Below are 24,250 nucleotides of genomic sequence, written 5' to 3' on the forward strand. Positions count from 1 at the left end.
CAAGCCATGCTGTGGCGGCATCCCATATACAATATAGAGGAAGATGGGCACGGATGTTAGCTCAGGGCTAATCTTCCTCAGCAAAAAGAGGAAGATTGGCAAGGGATGTTAGCTCAGGGCCGATCTTCCTCACCAAAAAAAAAAAAAAAACCTCACAGCAGAAGACAGATGGGCAGAAAAACATGGAAAGAACCTGGGTCCCTGATGACACTGCCAAGCCACTGAATTTACCAGTCATGGAATTGCCCCACCCAGACTTCTTGTGAAATAAATCTTCCTTACTGTTTAAGACCCACTCAATTAGGTTTTCTGCTCTTTGCAATTGATTTGCATATTGATACAATGCTCTTTATCAAAAGAAAACACAAAATTCTGAAGAATGTACAAATTCCAGTGAGTTCCTGATAACTATAAAGACCTTGTTATTCTCATACAGGCTGGAGGCAGGAATTTTGCAAACTACACAAAGAGCTGTAGCTTTACCAGAACCACCCTAGTTTTGCCTTACCCTTTCCCAATCATTGAACAGTCCGAAAGAGAATGTGCCTCTTTTGTTTTTAGCATTGTTAGCACTTTGAGAAATGTGATGGAGAGTCCAAATTTGCTTCTTTGGAAGTACTTAAAGGCGTTTGGTCCATAACATTCCTTTGTAACTCTTCATACATGGCTCCCTAAAAATGTTGCTTGAATGTGTATTCCCACTTTCCAACAAGAGGGACAGCCCATAGGTAGGAACTGGATTTGTTTCTTTTCTCCCCACGCCCCATACCTGAGTAGTCCAGTATTCTACGTAGGTACTCACCAAGGTTGTAGAGCCAACTCCTAGAACTCTGGAGAAAGCTTTCATCTAAACATCATGTTTCTGTAATAATTAAACAACTACAAAGGTATGGACAATAAAATGGATTTATTTAAAAAGAAGACTACAAAATTTGACATTGAAAGAGATAAAAAAGACCCACAGGATTTAAACTGATAAATATAAAAATGATTGGCTATAAACAATGTAAAAAAACATTTCCCAGTCCCCAAACAGAACATAATTTAAGTACAGTCATGCGTCACTTAACAACAGGGATACGTTCTGAGAAATGCACCAGTAGGTGATTTCATCATTGTACGAACATCATCGAGTGTACTTACCACAAACCTAGATGGTATAACCTATTACACACCTAGGCTATATGGTACTAATCTTACAGGAAAACCGTTGTATATGCGGTCTATCGTTGACCGAAACATCGTTATGCAGCGCATGACTGTATAGCAATTATAAAATTCTTGTATTGTAAGTGCATTTCCCTTAAAAATTTTAAGAACCATTCTAAACAGTTTATTTGTATAAAATATAACAAGTTAAATTCACCTTAGCTGTTAATAAAAAATTATTTTAAATTTGAGTTTATTGAGTTTGCCTTTTTCAATACCTAACAGTGGTTTTGGTCCCAAGTTCTCCTTAAACTTTTTATTATTTACCACAATGGTCTTTTTACTCCTAACTCCTTCTACAATAGAAGAGAGGAGCTAATCAGTTATGGGTCCCATAAAAAACAACGTGAAGAAAAGTTCTAGAGTGACCAAAAATACCAGCGAATATATTATTTTTCTGAAAAAGAAAGGATTAAGTGGCCAGTTAAGAGGCCCACTTCTGCACCAATAAAACAAATGGAAGAGAAACTTCAGAACAAGCAGAGCTTAAGCTCAGTGCCAACATGCTATATGGGTGAGGCCAGCTGAGCACGTGTCCGTCAAACTCAAATAAGCCCAATGCAAGAGTGGGGACCCTGAGGTAGCCCAGATGGTTTACTGTGAATCCCACCTGGGTCTAAATGATACCTAAAATGACAATGGTACAGTCTGATGTGAAATTCCAGAGCTTGCCTACCCTAACCTAGTTATCTTTGAACCAGTCTTTATTCTTGTACCCAAGACACAGGCTATTTCTCCTCTCTTAGATGGCACGCCCAATAAAAACAGCATCCATGATTGGTTTCATTATTTCCCAAGTAGGTAGTGGTAACATCACCACTGGTACTAGCATCCAAACTCTGATCCTGAGTTAGTAAGACAGAGCAGAGGCTGTGTCTGGCCATAAAGACCAATTTTTGAGAACCACATTAGGCACATTCATGTGGCTGAAACCCATCTACAACACACATATGGCAGATGAGAAATTTCAAAAGGAAGGAGTATTAAATTGTCTCACTGGAAACATGATTCCATTGTTTCACATAGAAAACCTAGGCCAGGGACCTCCACCAAAGTACTGAAGGACCTGACGCATGGGCTCATTGCCTTAACACTAGAGTCTTGAATCAAAAATCTAGAAGAACAAGAAATGTATAGTCTGTGAATCACTTGGTCAGAAAGGTCCTATCCCAAGTGCTCTGGCTGGCTGGCTCTAAGACAGCCTACCAACAACAGACAATTCTTCCAAATTATCAGAACTGGTTACAAATAGTTTGACTACTCCCTTACACCATCAACAGTATTAACCTGGGCAGGATTCTCTAGATATTCACTTTCTTAAGAAGGTCTCCTCTAAAGAGAAACTAGAGCAATGTCTATGGGGGAACAAGAAACCTAAAGATCCTGCTAAATACTCTACGCAATTAAAAGAGCCCAAGATCCTGGACCACCCAAATATAACTGCTGACAAGAAAGAGTCAGAGCCAGAGGCCCACCTCTGCCAGATGACAAAGCAGTGTATGGACCATTCTGATACGGAGACAGAAAAGGGAGCATCTCAAATAGATGAAAAATCAAAGACTGGGGTTTTAAAAAGAACACTGGCTCCAAAGAAAACACTGAAGGGGACCTGCAGAGCTGTATCAACCTCAACAGAAATAATCATATGCCAAAAGGGAAACAGACCATTTTCTAACTCAGAGTATAACTCATCATCTCTTCAGACCCTTGGTAAGTGGTCAGAGCCTGCTTTTATAATTACTTTCACTGTTTTGAGCCAAAAGTTTATCTTTCCTATCTTTGGTCCTTAGGCGTGAAATCAGTTTCTTCCATTTTTCTGTGTTATATAAAAATCTTACTTTTTTTTTACGTGATATCAATAGCAATCAAAGTGCAATATAAACATGGGGTTGCTGATGATGTTGCTTTTATACATATAAAATACCAACATTTACCATACATTTTCTATTAGGCTGTAAAAGATCTCAGAAAGAGTTAATAGTAATTATTCTAAAACGTTACAATATAATTTTAAGGCTGAGTGAGATACAGTAAAGCCTAGGTATTATATTTTAAGGAAAAAAACCTAGACCAACATTTTAAATATTGATCTCTTAAATATACATTAAATTTTATCTAATCATCAAAAAACAAACTCATAGCTAAGCAAATTAATTTTAAAATGAAACAATTTCTAAATGTATGAACTTAATCATGCTGTTTATACAGCCATAAAGCATAATTTAAAAGCTAAGCTTAGTAACAATGACAGAATAACTTATCATCAGTTGAGCTATGTGATTTAAACAAACAACCATCTGCACCTCCAAAAAAAAAAAAAAAAGTTCAACTGTTATAAAAAAAAAATTAAAAAACCCTCTGGCCTAATTTGTGGGGGCTGGCACACAGTCCAATATTGATAAAACTGCCTTCCTGCCCTTCCCCATGCTCTTCAAAAGAAGTGGTTTAACAATTACACAAATTTTACAAGAGTTTCTGTCAGGGCTCAGGCACCACGTAGTCGCTACCCTCTGTAACACCTGCTCCCTAGAGTCCTTACGAAGTAAGTGGTTGAGTGAGGGCCCTGGGGGCAGTCTCAGGTTTTCTCAGGTGGGACTCCTGTCGCTTTTCATAGACCATAGTGCAAAAGTCAAACAGGAACATAAAACTTGCAAGAAATCCAAACACCTGAGGAGGAAAAAGGGCAAAGGTTATATGAGGAATTTTGGGATAAAATCTCACATTTCCTTCTTGGCTATGAAAGTGTTTCATATAAGGCAGATGATTTATCAATTTTATCTTATACACAGTATTCTTAACTTTAGTGGCAAAAAAATTTTTAAGGTCATCAAAAAATGGAAAAAGTTATAAAAAAAATTTCTACAATAATGGCTATTAGTCAGTCTCACAAAATACAAATGTCTTGTCTATACGTGCACATGTATGTGTGAGGTGCCAATCTATAAAACTAAGGTTAATAGATGAAAAATAAAATCCTATAAAATGATACAAAACACAGGACTATTAGCAATGTTAGACTAACCCACAGACAAGTGAAATATGTGTGTGAGTAGGCAGATGAGCTTAGGTGAAAACAGAAGAAGTTATTAATATCAAAACAGAAATACTATTTTGAAGATACTTTTAGGTTAAATTACCTAAAAAATATTTTCCAGTTAATTGTCACACTGTAATGACACAACAACATGATGCCACCACCTACTTCCTCTTCCTTATATCACTTCCTTATATCACTTCCTTGTATCCTAACATATGATCAAACATTCTGAGAATTCCATCAAGAGACAGAAGACCATGATTCAAATTTAGTTTCTTTACTAGCAAAACCCTTAAGGAAACGGGGGCCAAAGAAGCGTTCAGTAAAAAGAGAAAATTCAGGGGCTAGCCCGGTGGCGTAGTAGTTAGGTTTGCGCACTCCGCTTCAGTGGCCTGGGGTTCGCAGGGTTGGATCCTGGGCATGGACCTACACACTGCTTGTCAAGCCAGGCTGTGGCGGTGTCCCACATATAAAATAGAGGAAGACTGGCACAGATGTTAGCTCAGGGACAATCTTCCTCAAGCAAAAAGAGGAAGATTGGCAACAGATGTTAGCCTAGGGCCAATCTTCCTCATTAAAAAAAAAAAAGAGAGAGAGAAAATTGATGTAGGCAATGGCTAAAATCCCTTCCAACTCTAACACTCCATCTCTATGACTTTCAACATTTTGTTGTAGTCGGCTGCAGTCTCTTGACCCTTCATACCCAACCCCTCCACCCTAAAGAATATGCATTCTGCTTCATTTCACAGTAAAGCAAACTGAGCCCCAAATTCATTAATTCACCTGGGTGCTCCCAACACAGCCAACCTAAATTTAATTATCAATTCCACCCCCCTAAAACCCAAGTCTCTTCTCCCCTCTGGAGTCTTTATTTTGGCTTGATGGCATCTATCCTCTTATTTGACTGGCAAACTTACTGAATACATTAAACACAGACCAGATGTCACCTTGTCTGTGAAGCCACCTCTGACCACCTTAGAGAGCTCCTGTCCATGCAGGGCCCTCTATCCCATATAATCCAGACAAATGATCTTCCACTCTTTTGCTCACATACTTCACAATTTTTTTTGAAAAATGGACTCCCTCAGTCATTTAAGTCTATAAAGTTTTTCATAACAAATAGTTGCAAAAGGTAATTTCCAGCACATTATAAATATTGAGTTTTTAAACTACCAGTCATTCTTAAATATATCCAATGAAATCTAAATACTATAGCAATCTAACACATCAACTAATTAAAACACATAAACAAGCTCTTTTTTTTTTCTTCTTCTCTTGGACTTTCCCCTTGCCTTGGGGAGCAGTGCTGGTTTTTTTTTTTTTTTTCGTTTATTGCAGTAATATTGGTTTATAACAGTGTATAAATTTCAGGTGTACATCATTATACTTCTATTTCTGCATAGATTACATCATGTTCACCACCCAAATACTAATCACAACCCATCACCACACACTTGTGCCGAATTATCCCTTTCGCCCTCCTCCCTCCCCCCTTCCCCTCTGGTAACCACCAATCCAATCTCTGTCTCTATGTGTTTGTTTATTTTTGTTATTATCTACTACTTAATGAAGGAAATCATACGGTAATAGCTGGAAAATTTATGCCATGCTTTTTTTCCCCTTGAATTCAATTTCCCCCCAACTCCATTTCACTTCTTCCACAGTATTTTACAGTTATACATTTTTATACTCGAAAGTATTTTAGTGATCACCCTATCATACTCCTCTACAGCAAAAATATGTATATAAACTGAAATTAACCATTAAGCTCTATTTAAACTTTGACTTTCTCTTCAATTGGTTCATTTATCCATGGATAAATATTACTTATTGCTAGCATGAGTCAAGGTTCAGCATTGGTTTTATTTCCACGTTTTGTTTTTATACATGTAAGTGCTAAGAAACCATACTTACATGAATAGGTAGATATACCACAGCCATGCAATTCTCTGAACTCCTTTCAAGTTGTTCTAGCACAAAAAACAGTCTTAATGATCTTTTAGCTGACAACTCAATTAATTACAATTTCAATTTTGTTATGAACAAAGTATTAACTGGAAACCAGCTGACTTGCAAGAGGATTTGTTATCCAGCTGTTAGTTCATGTTCACAACACTGGTATCAATTCAGGTCCATGATCCTTGACTGGCAACTCTGAAATCCAAAAATCTACAAAAACTCAAAAGTTTTTATGATTTACTTGGCTCAAAATTGACATGAGGTAAAACTATTTACAGTCTTTACCTATCCCTTTTACTGTGAATATTTATATGCTTCAGAAACATTAATATATTGGATTACAGGGTGCTGTCCCAGGCCCTCTGAAGGTGTTATATAACATAGTATACGTACAGTATTAGCTTTCTAAAATGCAGAATATTCTGAATTCTAAAAAAAAAAAATCTGGCCTCCAAGGATTTCAGATAAAAAGTTTACTTATCTCTCTCTTTTATTAGGCTGAACCTTTGGATCATTTCTCCTATGTATTCTCTACACCTAGAATGACACCTGGCATGTAGGTGTGTTTTTGTTGAACTGAAAAGTGGAGAAATATAAGATGATAAAGTCAATTCTACCACTCCCATTAGCAATAACATGTTCATATGTAGAGTAAATGGATTTTTGTTAATAAAACTCAGTCAAATTCTAAAGACAAGTTCTATGTTTTTAAGGCTATCATATTTATTTGCTTTTACGTCTTCTATTCAAAATAACACTAAAAAATAAGTTAAAAGACAAACTACTCTCCAAAATTGTATAACTTGTCAAGTCCTTTCCAAATTCCATATTTCTAAGGAACCAAAAATAAGCAAAGATAAAAAATACAAGGTACTTACAGTTGCTGCATATTCAGCTGAGGTCCTGTCATGTGTGGCAACAAAAATGCTGGACGCCAGTAAAAACACACATCCTGTTCCCAACATAATATAGAAGTCCTATACAGACATATAAAACATAAAGAATACAGTATGGTTAGGTTGATGAAACAAATGTTTTAGTTTTTTACTTTTAAAAAATTTTAAAAGGGCCGGCCCCGTGGCTTAGCGGTTAAGTGCGTGCGCTGCACTGCTGGCGGCCTGGGTTCGGATCCTGGGCGCGCACTGACGCGCCGCTTCTCCGGCCATGCTGGGGCCGCGTCCCACATGCAGCGGCTGGAAGGATGTGCAGCTGTGACATGCAACTATCTACTGGGGCTTTGGGGGGAAACATAAATAAATAAAATCTTAAAAAAAAAAAAAAATTTTAATGACTTGCCTTTTTTTAGGAACACTAGCCACACTTTGGACAGGGCATATTCAGAGAGTGCATCACAAGATAATCTTTTAATAAATAAAAACACTTCCCCCAAAATTCCACACGTGTGTGTGCATCCTCTTTTTCTCTAGGACATATTAAAATGATCAAAGCCAAAGGATTTATTAAATCCCATCTTACCTCCAGCAAAAAAAAAGCATTTTTATTCCCTTTCAAAGTAGTCTATGCTAGGATGGCCTCTCTGAGAGTACTTCAGTGCTCTGAAAGCACTTTGAAAAAGAGAGAATCAAAAGAACCACCCATCATTAACTAAATAAAATTATTCCAATAGTATTTTTTTTAGAGACTTGAGCTTTCTGGAATAACGTATTGCTTTCAATTGTTCCAAGTGGGAAATGAGCTTGTACGATGAGCTTATCTACTACAAAATGAGCTTGTATGATGAGCTTATCTACTACACAAATGCTTCCACATCTCATAGTAAGGCAGCTTAGAGCGATGAAGTTCTTCCTGGGTGTCCAAGTGCTCTCTCAGGCATTACCTCATAAGGCTCTCTCTCACATGCCAACTGAAAACAGTGCTTGACATACATACTTGATTCAGAGGAGAAACTGGTAAAATGATAGCCACTCCAAAACGTTTTAAGTCTGATACTTTTTGAGTTTTCTGAAATGCAATCTCCACTACACCTAATAACAATAAAAGTATCCAACACAGAATTCTTACACTGTCAATCATTCACTTAACAATTATAAAAAATTTAAGAGGTTTTCTCTTTGCTTCTAAAAGAGGTGCTTTTCTGCAGTACTTTCTCTGTTTTTCTATTGCTTTGAATTTTATTTCAAATCTGTTACATATAAATATAAAACTATTGGGCCCAGCCCAGTGGCGCAAGCGGCTAAGTGCATGTGCTCCGCTGCGGCGGCCCGGGGTTCGCCGGTTGGGATCCTGGGTACGCACCAACGCACCACTTGTCAGGCCATGTTGTGGCAGCGTCCCATATGAAGTGGAGGAAGATGGGCACAGATGTTAGCCCAGGGCCAGTCTTCCTCAGCAAAAAGAGGAGGATTGGTAGATGTTAGCTCAGGGCCTATCTTCCTCACAAAAAAAAATTAAAAAAAAATTAAAATAAAATAAATAAATATAAAATTATTTACTAATATTTGGAGTACATTCAAGGAGGTATTTAAACAAGACAATCACTTTGAGACAGAATACTGTAGCGTTCAATAAACATGAGTTCTAGAGACAGACTACCTGAGTTCAAATCCCAGTTACACTACTTCCCAGCTATCTGACCTTGAATTAGTAACTTAATGTCTGTGTGCCTTTGTTTCTTCATCTGCAAAATAGGAGTAATAACAGTATCTTCTTCATAGGTGATTCTAAAGATTCGAGTTAACCCACGGAAAGCAGATTCGAGTTAACCCACGGAAAGCGCTTAGATCAGTGCCAGGCACAGAGTAAATGTCCCATAAATGTTGGTTATCGTTATTTTTTTGTGTGTGTGAGGAAGATCAGCCCTGAGCTAACATCCATGCCAATCCTCCTTTTTTCGCTGAGGAAGACTGGCCCTGAGCCAACATCTATTGCCAATCCTCCTCCTTTTTTTTCGCCCTTTTTCTCCTCAGAGCCCCAGCAGATAGTTGTATGTCATAGTTGCACATCCTGCTAGTTGCTGTATGTGGGACGCCGCCTCAGCATGGCCAGAGAAGCCGTGCGTCGGTGCGCGCCCAGGATCCGAACCCGGGCCACCAGTAGCGGAGCGCGCACACTTACGGCTAAGCCATGGGGCCGGCCCTGGTTATTATTATTCTTGATAGGATCTCACCCAAAAGCATGGGCTACAAAAGATTTTCCCTTCAAAACGACTGTCATTCCTCCCTAGACACCACCACCACCACCACCACCACCACCACCATCACCACCACACATATACGTTTTCTCTAAAACAGAAAACCTCTCTTCATGAAAAAATATTTAAAATTTAAGTATATTAATATGCAGACAGTAAAAGTGATTTTTAAACCATTCAAACAAATATGAAATCCTTATGATGTTAGGTGAAAAGTAAAATATATACACACTATGATTACAACTATTTTAAATTTTAAAAATCACCTAGGAATAGAAAAAAAAGACTCAAAAGAAATACAGTAAAATATTTACAAAGCTGTTTTAGGATGAAATGACTGATTTATTTTTCTTTTTTTCCAGTATTTTAAAATCAGTATTTACTCTAAAATAACTTATTAAATACTCAAGTTTGATGTAATAAGTGTTTTACATTTTGTTTAGACCATTACACTAAACTGGACAATATTATAATATTGTGTCTTGTCAAAAAGATCAATGTTCTTAAATACTACAGATGCAGTACTAAAGTAAAACCTAAACATTTCTAAAAAATATTTTCATGGATAATGATAATGTTTTACTCTTGAGAGATAAGAAACGAAAAAATAGATTCAATCTTTAATGTTTAAAATATACATTTATACATTCAAGCTACAAATCAACCAGCTTAGACACTAGTGAACTTTTACCTTGTCCAAATCTTATCATATACTTATCTGTAAAAAGGACGAACTTTCAAAGATCACAAATATAATTAACAGAAATTCTAAGGTAGTCTCTGCATCCTCTTCTTAACACATATTTCATAAAATATATGGGTTCTGTTGTTGTCACCATTATACAGAGATTCCTGTGATGATATGCAGAGTGTGAGGGCTTTCCTAGGTTCAAATCTCAATTTACTTTCACCCTAGCTGTGTAACTTTGGAAAGGTTACTTAACTACTCTGAACCTAAGTTTCCTCAACAGAAAAATGGAGCATAAGGGGTGAGGATTCTAAATCCAGCATGTAAAGTGCCTGGCACACAGTTCGCACTGACAGCAGCTATTATCTGCCAAGATAACGGAATGGTCCCATATTGGCTGTACCAAGAACTGCGGGTATGTGCTCACCAAAGACTTGATGGATTTGATTCACTCTACTTGTTCTTCAAAGTTTTTTTTTTAACTGTTTGGTATCAAATTTTTATTTTTTAATTTTTAAACTTAATTCTTTTAAAAGAAGGTAACAGATTCCTATGGTACAAAATTCAAGAGGTACAAAAGACTATACAGAAATAAGTAAATATCTTAGGTGTATAATCAATATATGACCCAATGCTTGCTTCTCATTAACTTAATAATAGAATCTTACTGTTTGGTATTTATCTTGTTATCTCTTATTCTTAATAGTTAAAAATTTACCCTAATTTTTATCTTTTCCCTCAGAGATGTGAATTCTTTCATATGTGAAACCTGACAAGTACAATTCTTCACAAATCACTACTACTAACTCAAATGCTACTGAAGAAGGCTCAAGTCTTTCTTCCTTAAATGCAGGACTTATGTGAATTATCTCATCTGTCATCTCACAAATCCATACTAGACTCAAATAAAAACATAGGATCAGCAGACTAAGTCTTTAGAAAGTTAAGCATCTCCAATTTTGTAAAAATAAAATTCCTCTGTACACTTTTATTATATGGGAAACTTCTAAAGAATGAATTCAGCAAATGCATTCTTAATTCACCTATAGATAATTTTTTATAATAAAATCAAAACAAAATAGGTACAATTACATGCTGTTTTATTTAAAAGCTCCAGAAATATATCACATTAGTTCATTACTCTATCTCTAGTGTCTAACATAATGCCTGGCATTTAATAGATACACAATGAATAACTGTAGAATCAATGAGGGACACTCTGAAATGCGACAAATCAAAAGTGACAAAATCTGGGCCGGCCCCCTGGCTTAGCGGTTAAGTGCGTGCACTCCGCTGCTGGCGGCCCAGGTTCAGATCCCAGGTGCGCACCTACGCACCACTTCTCCAGCCATGCCGGGGCCAAGTCCCACATACAGCAACTAGAAGGATGTGCAGCTATGACATACAACTATCTACTGGGGCTTTGGGGGAACAAATAAATAAATAAATAAAATTACAAAAGTGACAAAATCCTAGGTTTTAAAAAATATCTAATGTGAATTAGATTAACCCACCACTATAAACTACTGGCAGTGTTTGTCACTCATTCTGATTTGACCTTCCCCCTCTATCATCCCATTTGGCGGGGAAAACAGCTGCTTAGAGGCAGAGTTGGAACAATGGATAGTGTCTTCTCACGTTAACTGAGTTTTGAAAGTATTACTACTTTGAACAATAAAACTAGACATGATTACAAAACAGCTATGTTCTTAATGTAGGGATTATATTTTTTCCTGCTTACCGATGCCTTGACTTTTACAGAATCGACTCTGTCATAAACTGGAGTGCAGTACACGATCAGTATGAGCAGACTCAGAAGAGAGGCACTGCAGCTCACAAATTCAAAAAAGTAAAGTCCTCCACACAAAGTACATTGCGCCACGACTTCTTCACAGATGAAGGCCAGCAGAGACAGCACCTACAAAAGAAACAAAACATTTTACTGAAGTGTTTTCCAGAGAAACCTACAGTATTCAGAAAATACCATCTGTTCACTCAAATATTTATAAAAGTAGAGACTACGGAAAAAAAGATTACTGAATGCACCCCAGCTACACAGAACTTAAGATCTGGTTGCACACAAATAATTAACTACTGTGTGCTAAATGCTAGAACAGGGGAAAAACAGGGTGTTGTTAAAAAAGGACACAGAAGAGGCACTCAACTTAGGGGTCAGGAAAGGCTTCCTGAAGGAAAGCTAAGACCTGAAAGTCAGTGGGGTCAGTTTTGGGGGTGAAAGATAGGGAAAGAAGTTCCAGGCAGAGGAGCAGTACATAGAAAGACCTAGAGGTGAAAGAACATAGCACCCTCCCACCCCAATGCACACACATATATCCCACCACCGCCAACTGAACTCTGAAAGCAAGTTGAGTTAACACAGCTAAAGTGTTGAGGGAAAGAGTTTGAGGGAAGGAGGATGGCAGCACAAAAATGATCAAATGAGACTAGAGAAGTAAGCAGAGGCCAGGTCTAAATGTCCTCTTTAGTTTAAGGAATCTAGATTTTAAGGGTTTTACAGCAAAGGGGTGACATGATCAGGTTTATGCTTTTAGTAGTTCTCGCTAGCTACAATATGGGGAAGGGACTGGAGGTAGGGCAAAACTTGGGGCGGACATTCAGCTTCCGCTAAAATAGATCAGGGAAAGATGGTGACCGGGGTAGTAGTAATAGAAGAGAAAAGTAGCTAATCACTGAAAGAAACTGTAGAAGCCCTTATCAGACAGGGCGAATACAAACAGATTAGAAAACAAGATAATACATATGTACTTAAACATTTTATTTTCACTTAAAAAAAAGGCACATTTATTCACCAATCTTTTCTCTTCTTTGAGTATGAGCCTACTGATGGAACTCCCTCTCATGTTTTCTGCATTATTCACTTTCATCATTTAGGACCACCACCTCCAGACTGATGTTATTTGAAGTGGACAGAGATCTTGGACACTTGAGAAGCAGAGTGAAGAATCCTCCTAGAGTTGGACTAGTTTTACCAGCCTTTTACTGTTGCCTTGCTCTTACTTAATTCCACAGCAAAGATTTTAGTAACTTATTTTTTGATCTTTCCAAAGCATTCAATTTAGTTTTCATAGAAACAATTCCTTTTCACACTCAATTTTAGTCTGTGTAATATTTAATTAAATGTTTGACCATAAAAAGTATAATTAGTATAAAACAGTATGGGAATAAACACAAGTCAACTGATGACAGAGGTAAGAGTGCTCAAGAGGGACCTAGCTCTCTGTGATAGACAGGTGTGAGTCAGAACACCTTGCATTGAATGGCGAATGGTTACTTCGGGTTAATTCAGCAACTCAATTAAATGCAAGTGGGTTTTAACTCTGCTCCCACTGTTGTGTATGTGGTATTAATACTGATTCCTCACTGCAGAAAGAAGTTGTTTTTTTCTTTTTAAGAGGCAAGGGTGCTAGAGAGAGAAAAAATTCAGTTTTAAATATGCTGTGTTTGAGGGGGTCTGTGGAAGAGTCAGGTGGAGAAGTCTAGCAGGCAAATGAGCATACGGGTCTGGAGCTCAGGGGAGAGGTCCGAGGTGGAGATAAAGATGTGGGAGTCAGCCAGTGAGATGGCCCAGAATGAAGGAAGTTGGCTTTGTGCACAACTCTAAGGAACCCTGAGGTTTAAGGGATATGCAGACGGGGAGACACCAGCAAACGACAATTAGGAGCAGCAGTCCAAGGGGCAGTAGACCAAGAAACAAGTATTTCTATAAAGAGCAAGTAATCAAGAGTGCTGAATGCCACTCAGAGGTCAGTTAAGAACAACACAAACACAACTGACTGAGCTACAGGAACGTTGCTGGTGACATCAGCAAGACAACTTGAGTACAGTCAGGTAGGGAAGCTTAGATTACAGTACTGTATATTGGGAAGTGAGGGGAAGGCAAGGCAGTGGAATAGAGAGAGCATAGGCAAAAAGCGTGGTTTCGAAAGAGTGGCCAGATAGGGTAGCAGTGGACTAGGTCAAAGGGAAGGGAACTGCGAGATGAGAGAGAACTGGGCACATTTAAATGCTCAGGCAGAAACCAGTAAAACGGGTGGGTCTAAAGAGAGAAGAAGAAAAGAGGCTACTAAAGGTAGGATTCAGGGCTCTGCTTTGGGACTAACTCTTCTCTAGCAATAGGAGGGAAGAGAGAGAAGAGAGGTTCACTGGGGCAGTCTGTGTGGGTTTTGTGGAAGCTGAGGGAATTGCTTTCTGACTGTTAAAACCATCAAAATGACTGACGACCCAAGTCAAAGCTATTGGGAAATGCCATCTCACTCAAGTCAGGCCAGTAAAAGCAACCAGATATATTAACGGCAACAACACTGCTACCAAAATCAACAGTTACATTTCACGGTATATAATAAAAATTTTATCCTACAAAACAATTTCATCAAAAATAGGTCAATGGTACAACAACTCTGGAAAACAGTTTTGCACTTTCTTAAAAAACTAAGCAAGCAACTGCCATATGACCCAGCAACTGCATTCCTGCATTCTGCATACAACTCAAAGAAATGAAAACTTAAGTTTGTGCAAAAACCAGTACATGAATGTTCATAATTTTATTCATAATATTGGAAGCAATCCAGATGTCCTTCAATGGTTAAGCAAACTGTGGTACATCCATAGCATGCAATACTACTTAGCAATAAAAAGGAACAAACGTGATATACGCAACAACCTAGATGAATCTCCGGAGAATTATGCAAAGTGAAAAAAATACAATCTCATAAGGTTACATACTACATGATTCCACTTATACTGCATTCTTCAAATAACAAAAATTATAGAGATGGAGAACAAATTAGTGGTGGCCAGGGAAGAGGAGAAATGTGTGGTAAAGGGGTAGCATGAGGGAACCCTGTGGTCATGGAACAGTTCTGTATCTTGATTGAGCTGGTGATTATAGGAAGATACACATGTGACAAAAACTGCATAGCAGTGCATACACACACACACACAAGTGCATGGGACCTCCCTGTACATTTTTTGGGGGGCAAGTTCCTGTGAATCTATAATTATTTCAAAATAAAAAGTTAAAAAAAAAAAAGGTCAAATCTAAGTTGGTATCTAAGCCTCTAAGGGATTTCCCCCCTGCCACTGGCAATACAAAATTCATTTTTCCCCACCACTGAAAAGACTCTATGTAAGGATGAAAATAGATCCTATCACTACGATTTCCTGTAAGTTAGTGAGGCATATCCTAAACAACTTCCTTCACACAGATGTTAGGTGAGACCTTCTCAATCATCACACTACAGGACACAAAGTGACAAATCCCAGAAGACCATCGTGTACAGGTACTTCCTTAACCTCTTGTAATTAATTATAGGATGAGTTCTTACATGACTATAGTAAAATAAAATACTAAATGTCTAATATTCCATTTGCTTTATTCTTGTCTCTATGTTAAATCTTGTCCAAGTTTTAGGAGTTTCTCTACAAGAAATTTGCAGGATACACCTCAGGTGTATAAAACTCAATTAACTGGGAGAAGATATCAGTCTAAAAGTCTAATTGGGGGCCGGCCCCGTGGCTTAGCGGTTAAGTGCGGGCACTCCGCTGCTGGCGGCCCGGGTTCGGATCCCGGGCACGCACCCGACGCACCACTTCTCCGGCCATGCTGAGGCCGCGTCCCACATACAGCAACTAGAAGGATGTGCAGCTATGACAGACAACTATCTACTGGGGCTTTGGGGGAAAAATAAATAAATAAATAAAAAATCTTTAAAAGTCTAATTGGGGTTTGACCTTGAACCATTCTTATTACAATACAGTAGTCCCCCCTTATCCACGGTTTCACTTTCCACAGTTTCAGCTACCCATGGTCAACCGAAGTCTGAAAAATTACATAGAAAATTCCAGAAATAAACAATTCATAAGTTTTAAATCGTGTGCCATTCTGAGCAACTGATGAAATCTCTCGCAGTCCCACTCCGCCTCTCCTAGGGCGTGAATCATCCTTTTGTCCAGCATATCCATGCTGTACCCGCTACCCGCCCACTAGTCACTTAGTAGCCGTCTGGGTTATCAGATCGACTGTCACATCATCAAAGTGCTTGTGTTCAAGTGACCTTTATTTTACTGCATAATGGCCCCAAAACGCAAGAATAGTGATGCTGGCAATTCGGATATGCCAAAGAGAAGCCATAAAGTGCTTCCTTTAAGTGAAAAGGTGAAAGTTCTTAACTTAAGAAAAAAATCGTATGCTGAGGTTGCTAAAATCTATGGTAACTTTTATTACAGTATACTGTTTTAACTATTCTATTTTATTATTAGTTACTCTTGTTAATCTCTTACTGTACTTAATTTATAAATTAAATTTTATCAAAGATATGTATGTATAGGAAGAAACATAGTATATGTAGGGTTCAGGACTATCTGTGGTTTCAGGCATCCACTGGGGGTCTTGGAACATATCCCCTGCAGATAAGGGGGAATACTGTAATCAGATTATCAGGAACATTCATCTGTGTAGACCGTATGACAATAAAATCTTATCTGTGGTATAGGTACTGACTGCTTGTCTATTCTCGGTAAGAAAGGGCCAGGATCCAGCATGGTCCAAAGCAGTCAGTGTCAAGTCATTACAAGCCCTGTTCCAAACTTATTAACTGGAGTCATTCTTACTGACCTTAAGCCTCAGAGCAGTATTGAGAGGCCGGGTCTGCACAGACATCCTAAGAGATTGAAGAGGTGTAATATCAAGTTTGAACATTTACTAGATCCTACTCCCAGTTAAAGACCAAGAAATTAGCAATACAAGCTATATTCAGTATGAAATTTTCTCCTGACCCCCCACCTCTGATTTCTTTATAATTTCCCATAGCAGCATACAGTCTCTAGTACAAAATAAAGTGATCATTTCACAATATATATAAATATCCAATCATTACACTGTATGCCTGAAACTAATACGTTGTGCCAGTTATACCTGAATTTTTTTTAAGTTATATGAGTATTATGTACCCAACACTGTAAAATGTATGGAAACATGTAATGACAGAGCAACAAGACCAATGTAGAAGAAACAATAAGAAAACAATATATTTTATACCTCATTATTGAGCATTCATTACATGTAAATTCAGGAAATCCCAGGAAAATGTTCCCCTCCACCTGAACTAAGAGTAACTGGAGAAGGATGAAAGGAAAAGAAAGATTCAAACCAGGGCCAAGAGACATAAAATCTGGACAGGCAGAGAATATTCCAAGTGGGGGACGAAAAAAACAGATTCATGAAGGCAAGAATTTGCATAGTAAGTTCAAAAGGGATAATAAGGCAACTGACCTAACTGGATGGGGAGTGATGAGGAAAATGGTTAAGGAGTTGGGTGTGGTTGTGTGAAGATCAGGCCAAGGAGCATGGACTTCTGCATGAAGGCAACAGGGACTGCTTGCCTGTTTTAGTTGGCTAGAAGACAGGAGGAAAGGAGGACTGGGTGGCGCCTGAAGGAATATCACAGTTCAGGAGTAGGAGGGGAAAGAGCAAGCAGCACCAGACAAGCAAGTCACAGAAGTCCCACACTTCCTAGGAAAACTTACAAAGCGAGTAAACATACTCCAAATTGTTAATCAAACAGTGATGCTGGGAAACGTGAGAATGTGAGGGGTAAAATGTGGTTTATTTTATTTTAATCATATTTTTTAGTCGATGTTGTTTGGTAAGCAGACACTTTTTTTGTGTTAAAAAGAAAAAAAAATGTTAAGGGAAAGAAGAATTTCGAGAAGTGGGTGGTCACCAGTATTAAACACCAAAGTGGGTTAAGGAAAAGAGATAAGGCCATTGAATTGGGTAAGGAAAGAAGGGTGAATGTAACCCATAAGTTAAAAGGCTCAATTATTATTTTCTGGTAAGTAGCTCTGCTCTCAATAGCATGAAGACATCATACCAAATACTGCTTACTGAATATTAAGCTAACTGCCTAACAAATGTAATCCAATGCGGCTCCTTCTAGTGACATAAAATTTTACCCAAATATAATTAAGGGAATTATCAAGCTTTCAGAGTAGGGGGGGCCCTTGGAGAACATACAGTCTCCCACCCTTAAGTTTACAGATGATGGAATTCATCTCTGACAGGCTAAGTCCCAGGTTAGCCGGGCACAGACAAGAACCCAGGTCTCTGACTCCCCCTCTGTACTTGCTCCTCCCATAAAACACTGTTTATTAAGCTCATTTTACAACCATGTATGTTTGTGTAGGTTTTCCCTGTAAGACTGGGTTTTTGAAGTTACAATCTTAGTTTTGTGCATTTCCCTTTTGCTGTTAAATGATACATTACAACCAATTTGCTAGAATCAACACACTTGGGAAGTCTTAGTGACTGAAAGATGACTACTCACAGTTCTGGTGATTTAAACATTCAGATAATGACTACCCAGTGCCTCTCTCCCCCTCAGTTTCACTACCTTTTCTGAAACTTAGTCTTCTTTAAAATGAACAGTCATTATATTAAATACTAATACGTCATTATTTGTCTTTAAGTCTACTATTAAAAAATTTCTCATAAAACGAACTTTTTAATGTTTGCCATTAATTATAAGCCTCCATCTACAAAATTATATTAATTTGTGAATTAATGAACTTGCTATTAAAAACCTTGTAGTCATATGTAAGGATCAAGTAAACAAAGCCGTCAGCCTGAAGTCAGGCTACGCCTCCCTAGCCTTAGGCAAACATTTACTCCCACAAAGGTTCAAAGATACAATTTGCTGACATTACGGATCTTCCTCAAGGTAAAAATAAGAGCATTTCAATTTAGTACATACCTATTTTCACATTTAAATAATGAAAAGAGCACCAACATAACATAAATTGCTTCTAAGTAATTTGTTTCTTGGCACTTACAGAGTAACATTATTTATAATTTAATAAATTTAAATCACTGGTGAATTGTAAAACTGCTTGCCTGAAGAGCCATTATAATCATAGTAGTGTGCAGCCATCAGGACATTCAACTGGTGCCCTAACCACAACGTCACCTCGTTGCAGAGAGAATATTACACATATTTAGATCACTGCACCAGCTTATTAGCAAGGAATTAGGTTGCCAAACGTCAATTCTCACCCTTCAAACGAAAACAAACTCCCTCAAAAATAACAATAACAAAAAACTCACAAAATAAAATATGGGCCTAAGGACCAACCTAAGGATAGAATAATGTGATAAATAAATAAACTGACTGTATAAATTTAGGACCGCAATGACCCGTTACATTGAATTCTCAGCTGAGTATTTCTTCTTCAGCTCTGCAAGGGTAGGTGAGAGTTAGGGGATGCTTATGTTTCAGACAAGCCTTTGACAAAATTCAGGTCATATCTGAATGGCAGACACAGCTGTTTAACTCAAGATCAGTTATGCTCTGTTATCTCTAACCTCCTCTTTTGTGTTTGCAGGCTCCATTCTCCACTCCTTCTGTGTTCAGCTCTGTAACAGCACTCCCCACAGAGCCTCAGAGATTTGCAAAAATCTTAAGTGAAAGAAACCTCAGAGGAAATCTAATTCAACCTCCTAGGATTCTAATCTAAGAATTTCCTAGGTACACAGTATCTGGTTTATATGTTTTAGAGCAAGGTTCCTTTCTCTTTGGGGGTCTTTGAGACTCTGATAAAGATTTATGGGTCTAGAATAACGTACCCAAACACAGAAATGCACTACATTTTGAATAAAATGTCATAGAGTTTTGCATTGTTAAAGGTTCTTGTTAAAGAACCTCCTTTATACTATCAGCCATAAGAAACGATGAAATCCAGCCATTTGTGACAACATGGATGGACACTGAGGGTATAATGCAAAGTGAAATAAGTCAGAGGGAGGTCAAATACCGTATGATTTCCTTCATTAAGTAGTAGATAATAACAACAATAAACAAACACATAGGGACAGAGATTGGATTGGTGGTTACCAGAGGGGAAGGGGGGAGGGAGGAGGGTGAAAGGGATAATTCGGTACATGTGTGTGGTGATGGGTTGTAATTAGTATTTTGGTGGTGAACATGATGTAATCTATGCAGAAATAGAAGTACAATGATGGTACACCTGAAATTTTTACAATGTTATAAACCAATGTTACTGCAATAAACAAAAAATTAAAAAAAAAAAAAAAAAAGAACCTCCTTTACTGATTATGGGTTTCTCCATTACTATTGTTTTCTTATTGGAGCTCTGTAATTCTATTTAATTTTTAAAAATAAATCATATAAAGTAAAATAACGTAAAGGCAGAATTTGAGTTAAGGGAAAGAAGACTTTGCTTGTTGCCCCAGGCTGGATGACAGTTTTAATTTACTTCATGTATAACTTTCTTGGGACTTTCTGCAAAAACAAAGCACGAACAAAAAGACAACCATCAAAATGAAAGGCAGTAATGAAGAAATATTTTTAAAAATCTATATTAAAGAAAGCATTCTTGTAACACTGCAAGTTCCCCATAAACAAATAAACAGATTTCAAGAAGAGACATTAGTTTTTATTCTTTCTCTCTTTCTGCTAATGGATGATGGAGAACAAGCAGGAATAGTCTAACAACTCTCGCAAGACAAATTCATCTTCCCCTCTTCTCCGCGTCCAAGTAAAAAAATCTCCCACCAAAGTTTCTGACTGTATTTATTCAGAAGATATGGAACTACAGTTTATTAAATTATAAATAAGGTAACGAGAAATTTTACTTCAGCTTTGCCATTTCTATTAGGAAGGAAAAATAAAGGCAACTGAAAACAGGAGATTTAATGGGCAGCGCACCAATGATGATGATGTCTTTTGAGCAGTAAGAATGCTTCAGATGAATATTTTCTTTTACCTGTTCTTCTCTATTCTTTTCTGTTCTAAAGAGTTCTATTCATGTCGACATTTTAGCTCTACGGCAGAGAAACATAGTTAATATCGAAGAGTCATGTGTGAGCTGACAAGAGAAAGAGCAGAAGGAAGCACTTCTGGCTAGAAGGGACAGCCCATGCACAGGAACAATGGCAGGAGGGAACCTCTGATGCTCGGTAAGAAGCTAAAGGGTGCCAACGTGGAACTATCTAAAAGAAGGCTGGAGAGAGAGACAGAGGTCAGACCCTCTTGGGTTCCACAGGCCACACTGTCACTTGCCTCCAAGTGATTTCCCAATTATCCCCAGATGTAATCATTTTGGTTGCTAAAAAGTACCACCGGTTTTCTGACTGTTTTTCTATTCAATAAATGTAGGTCATTTGAGTTCTAAGCATGTAAGTTCTGGTTATCTGAGTTCTAAGAATTTAAGTTCTTCCCAAGGAAACCAATCTGCTATTTTTACTTGTGCTGGTTTAAAAAAACAAACTAATCCCTAAACATTCTAAGCAGTCTATTTCCTCTTGCAGAAAATGCTGCTCGTCGTTGGTTAAAACTGAATACAGCAGCTCAATATGTGTGTAAACTGAATTAAAATTTGAATCTCAAACATGTTTTGATATTTTCACTAATAGGTTTAAGGTACCTTAACTACCTAAAGTAAACTGAAACTCAAAGAAATTAAGAGAGAAGTAGATCATGCCCTAGTTCTGCTAGCTGGACACAACAACAAAAAGCTGTCCTTTTGACTTTGTACTTCGTACACACATATTGCTCATTCAGAAATATTTTCCAGTCAATATAAAACTTTTGGGAGACAATTTATTGGACACACACAGCTCAACGCCATGCGTGGTATCGGAAGACTTCATCCAACAAATTAAACTTCCCCATGGGCTCGCACCAGGAAGACCGAAAACACAGAGAAAGATAAAGAGCACTTCGTAGTCTAAATACAGGCACTCTGGGAGATAATGCAGAAGTAACAGCTGGGAGGAGAGACGAAGGGCGCTACAGGAGACGAGTGAAAGAAGCAGAAAGACTTGATTCTCCTCCGACGCATTTCCTGGACCCGCCTAACACGCTCAGTTGCCATCGGGGACCCAGCGGGGAAAGTCCTGAGGAAGAGGGGCCGCCCGCCGGGAGGGGGGCCCGGAGGGTAACGCCCCCTCCTCAGGCGGAGAGGGAAGGAACTGGGGTGCGGAAACGGCCGCTTCCTGAACAACCAGGTTGAGGAGAAGCGGCTCGGCAGCCTCCCAAGCCCGCAGCCCGGCGGCCCCGGGGCCAGACCCCGCTCCCCGGCCCCAGCTCGCCCGCCCCGGCCGCGGACTCACCAGCTGCAAGATTTTGAGCACGCGCCGATGCCACTTGAGCCGGCCCAGGAAGAAGTAGGCGGCGAGGGCGCCCCGGGCGCCCCGGGCAGGGCCCGGGTTCTCCTCCGTGGTCTGGCCGTACACCGCTCCGTTCTCCATCACCCAGGACCTGGGAACACAGCGGCCGCAGGGGTGCGGTCGCGGACTTCACCGACTCCAGAAGTCCCCGGGAAGGGCCGTCACTTCCTGGGCCGCCGCCCCCGCTTCCGGCCGACTGCGCCCCGCCCCGCCCCTTCTCGCGCTCCGTCCCGCCCCGCCTCCTGCCACCCCTAGGCCTTACCGCCTCGTCAAACGCCTTGTCAAGATCTGGGGAGAGACGCGTGCAAAGGGAAGAGCAAGTGCAAATTTCCTGAGGACTAAATGAGCTTGGCTCATTCTGGAACCAAAGGCTGGTGTGGCTAGGGCTAAGCAAGGGAGAAGGAGAGGCGATGAAGTTGGAGATGTAGGCAAAGGCAGGTGATGGAAGGGCCTTGCAGAGCAAGGGAAGAAATTCGATTTTATTTTAAGTGCAGTGGGTTGTCTGGAAGGACTTTCAGGATTGCTCCCTTCTGCATCTCTCTGAATTCCTTTTAGGCTTACTTGTCAACATCATTTAGTTTATTTGTCTCTTTCTTGTTCACCAGCTGCTACAGTCACATACGTTAATTTTGTGTGAACTTAAGGAAACATTAAGGAATGTCATTATATTTTAGCAGCTGAAGTTGATTGAGTTATACGTGTCAGTCACACATATTTTCTCCACAACAATTTAATGTGGGTACTATCATTACTTTCATTTTACAGATGAGAAAACTGAGGCAAAGACGATGAATATCATATTCAAGGTCAAACAGCCAGGGGCAGCTGGAATGCAGGCCTAGGCAGTCTGACTTGAAATGTTGCTGCTAACCACTAAACCAGGAAACCTCAACCTCTAAGCCATGTCTCCATTAGGGGCTCAAAACCCATGGAAGAGGGGAGGGGTTACCGCTGCCATCTGCTTCCACATTTATCTTCCTTTCTCCAGGGCCCCAAACCTCCCTTTCTTCTTCCAGTACCGAAACAAAAGCTCCCATTCAAATGAATAGAGACAAGTAGATACTACTCTGCGGGGGCTGTCTGCAGCCAGCAAAAGCTATCCTTCTGTCTTTGATTAAATGCATTCTAAATGTCCTGCCAAGGACAAGCAGCCACCAATCCTGTCCCATAAAATGAGGCCACTGTGTTTTCACAAGGGCTACAAGGATTCATTGCCCTCTTATTCTTCAAGTCAGCACCATCCCAAATTAGACGCTATTGATGTCTAAAATTTACTTTGAAATTCATCTAAAAAAATAAGCCGGATTGATGAACAGAGAGAGGGATAAAAGGATAGACTTGTGAGAAAGCAACTGCAATAACATGTTAATGGTGTAGTATATAAGTGTCCACTGCACAATTATTTCAACTTTTCTGTTGAACATTTTCAAAACAAAATATTAAGGGAAGGTTGTAAACAAAAAAGGTACTTTGAGACAGAAGAGAAGATGGACAGACTCTCTCAACACTCTTGGTTTGTTTAAGGTGCACTTGGGCAACTCTATAGGGGTCTCTGCTTCTCTTTGAATTTAGAAGAGGTTAAGAATTTAGCCTGTGATTCACAAACTTCAGGGTGCATAAGAATCATCTGGGAGTTTAAATAAAAATAAAGTTTCTTGGAGATCCAGCCCCAAAAGTTCTGAATTTGGGTGGGTCTCAGGAATACACGTTTGAAACAAGCTCTCCCGATGCTACTGGTGAGAAATCCACCCGTTTGGAGGAACACTGCTTTATAATGTGATGGGAATGAAAGCCATTAGGTAGGAGACAGCAGATGAGCCATAGCTTCCTTCGCCCTGAGTGATTTGGAGGTGACCAGGATTTAAACACTAAGATTCCTCCCAGTTAAAAAAGTGTGTGTTGCTTATGTTTTTTTAATAAATTAAAAGACCAAATAAAGATTTTAGGGCTTCACGAACAAACACTTGTATCAGGGAGCCCTTTTGGTGGGTGTGTCCATAT

At 39.0% G+C, this 24,250-nt stretch overlaps 1 protein-coding gene across 1 annotated transcript; it reads right to left on the minus strand.

Moving 5' to 3' along the window:
- Nucleotides 1-888: 888 nt before the first annotated feature.
- CMTM6 (CKLF like MARVEL transmembrane domain containing 6) lies at nucleotides 889-22,391 on the minus strand. The gene is made up of 4 exons (XM_058554456.1): nucleotides 22,193-22,391; nucleotides 11,786-11,962; nucleotides 7,084-7,182; nucleotides 889-3,876 (listed from the first exon to the last, which is right to left on the minus strand). Exons 1-4 carry the CDS (start codon nucleotides 22,328-22,330, stop codon nucleotides 3,745-3,747), a joined length of 546 nt encoding a protein of 181 aa, XP_058410439.1. The 5' UTR covers nucleotides 22,331-22,391; the 3' UTR covers nucleotides 889-3,744.
- Nucleotides 22,392-24,250: the final 1,859 nt, after the last annotated feature.

The sequence above is a fragment of the Diceros bicornis genome, chromosome 2 (genome assembly GCF_020826845.1).
Source record: "Diceros bicornis minor isolate mBicDic1 chromosome 2, mDicBic1.mat.cur, whole genome shotgun sequence".
NCBI classification, from domain to species: Eukaryota; Metazoa; Chordata; class Mammalia; order Perissodactyla; family Rhinocerotidae; genus Diceros; species Diceros bicornis.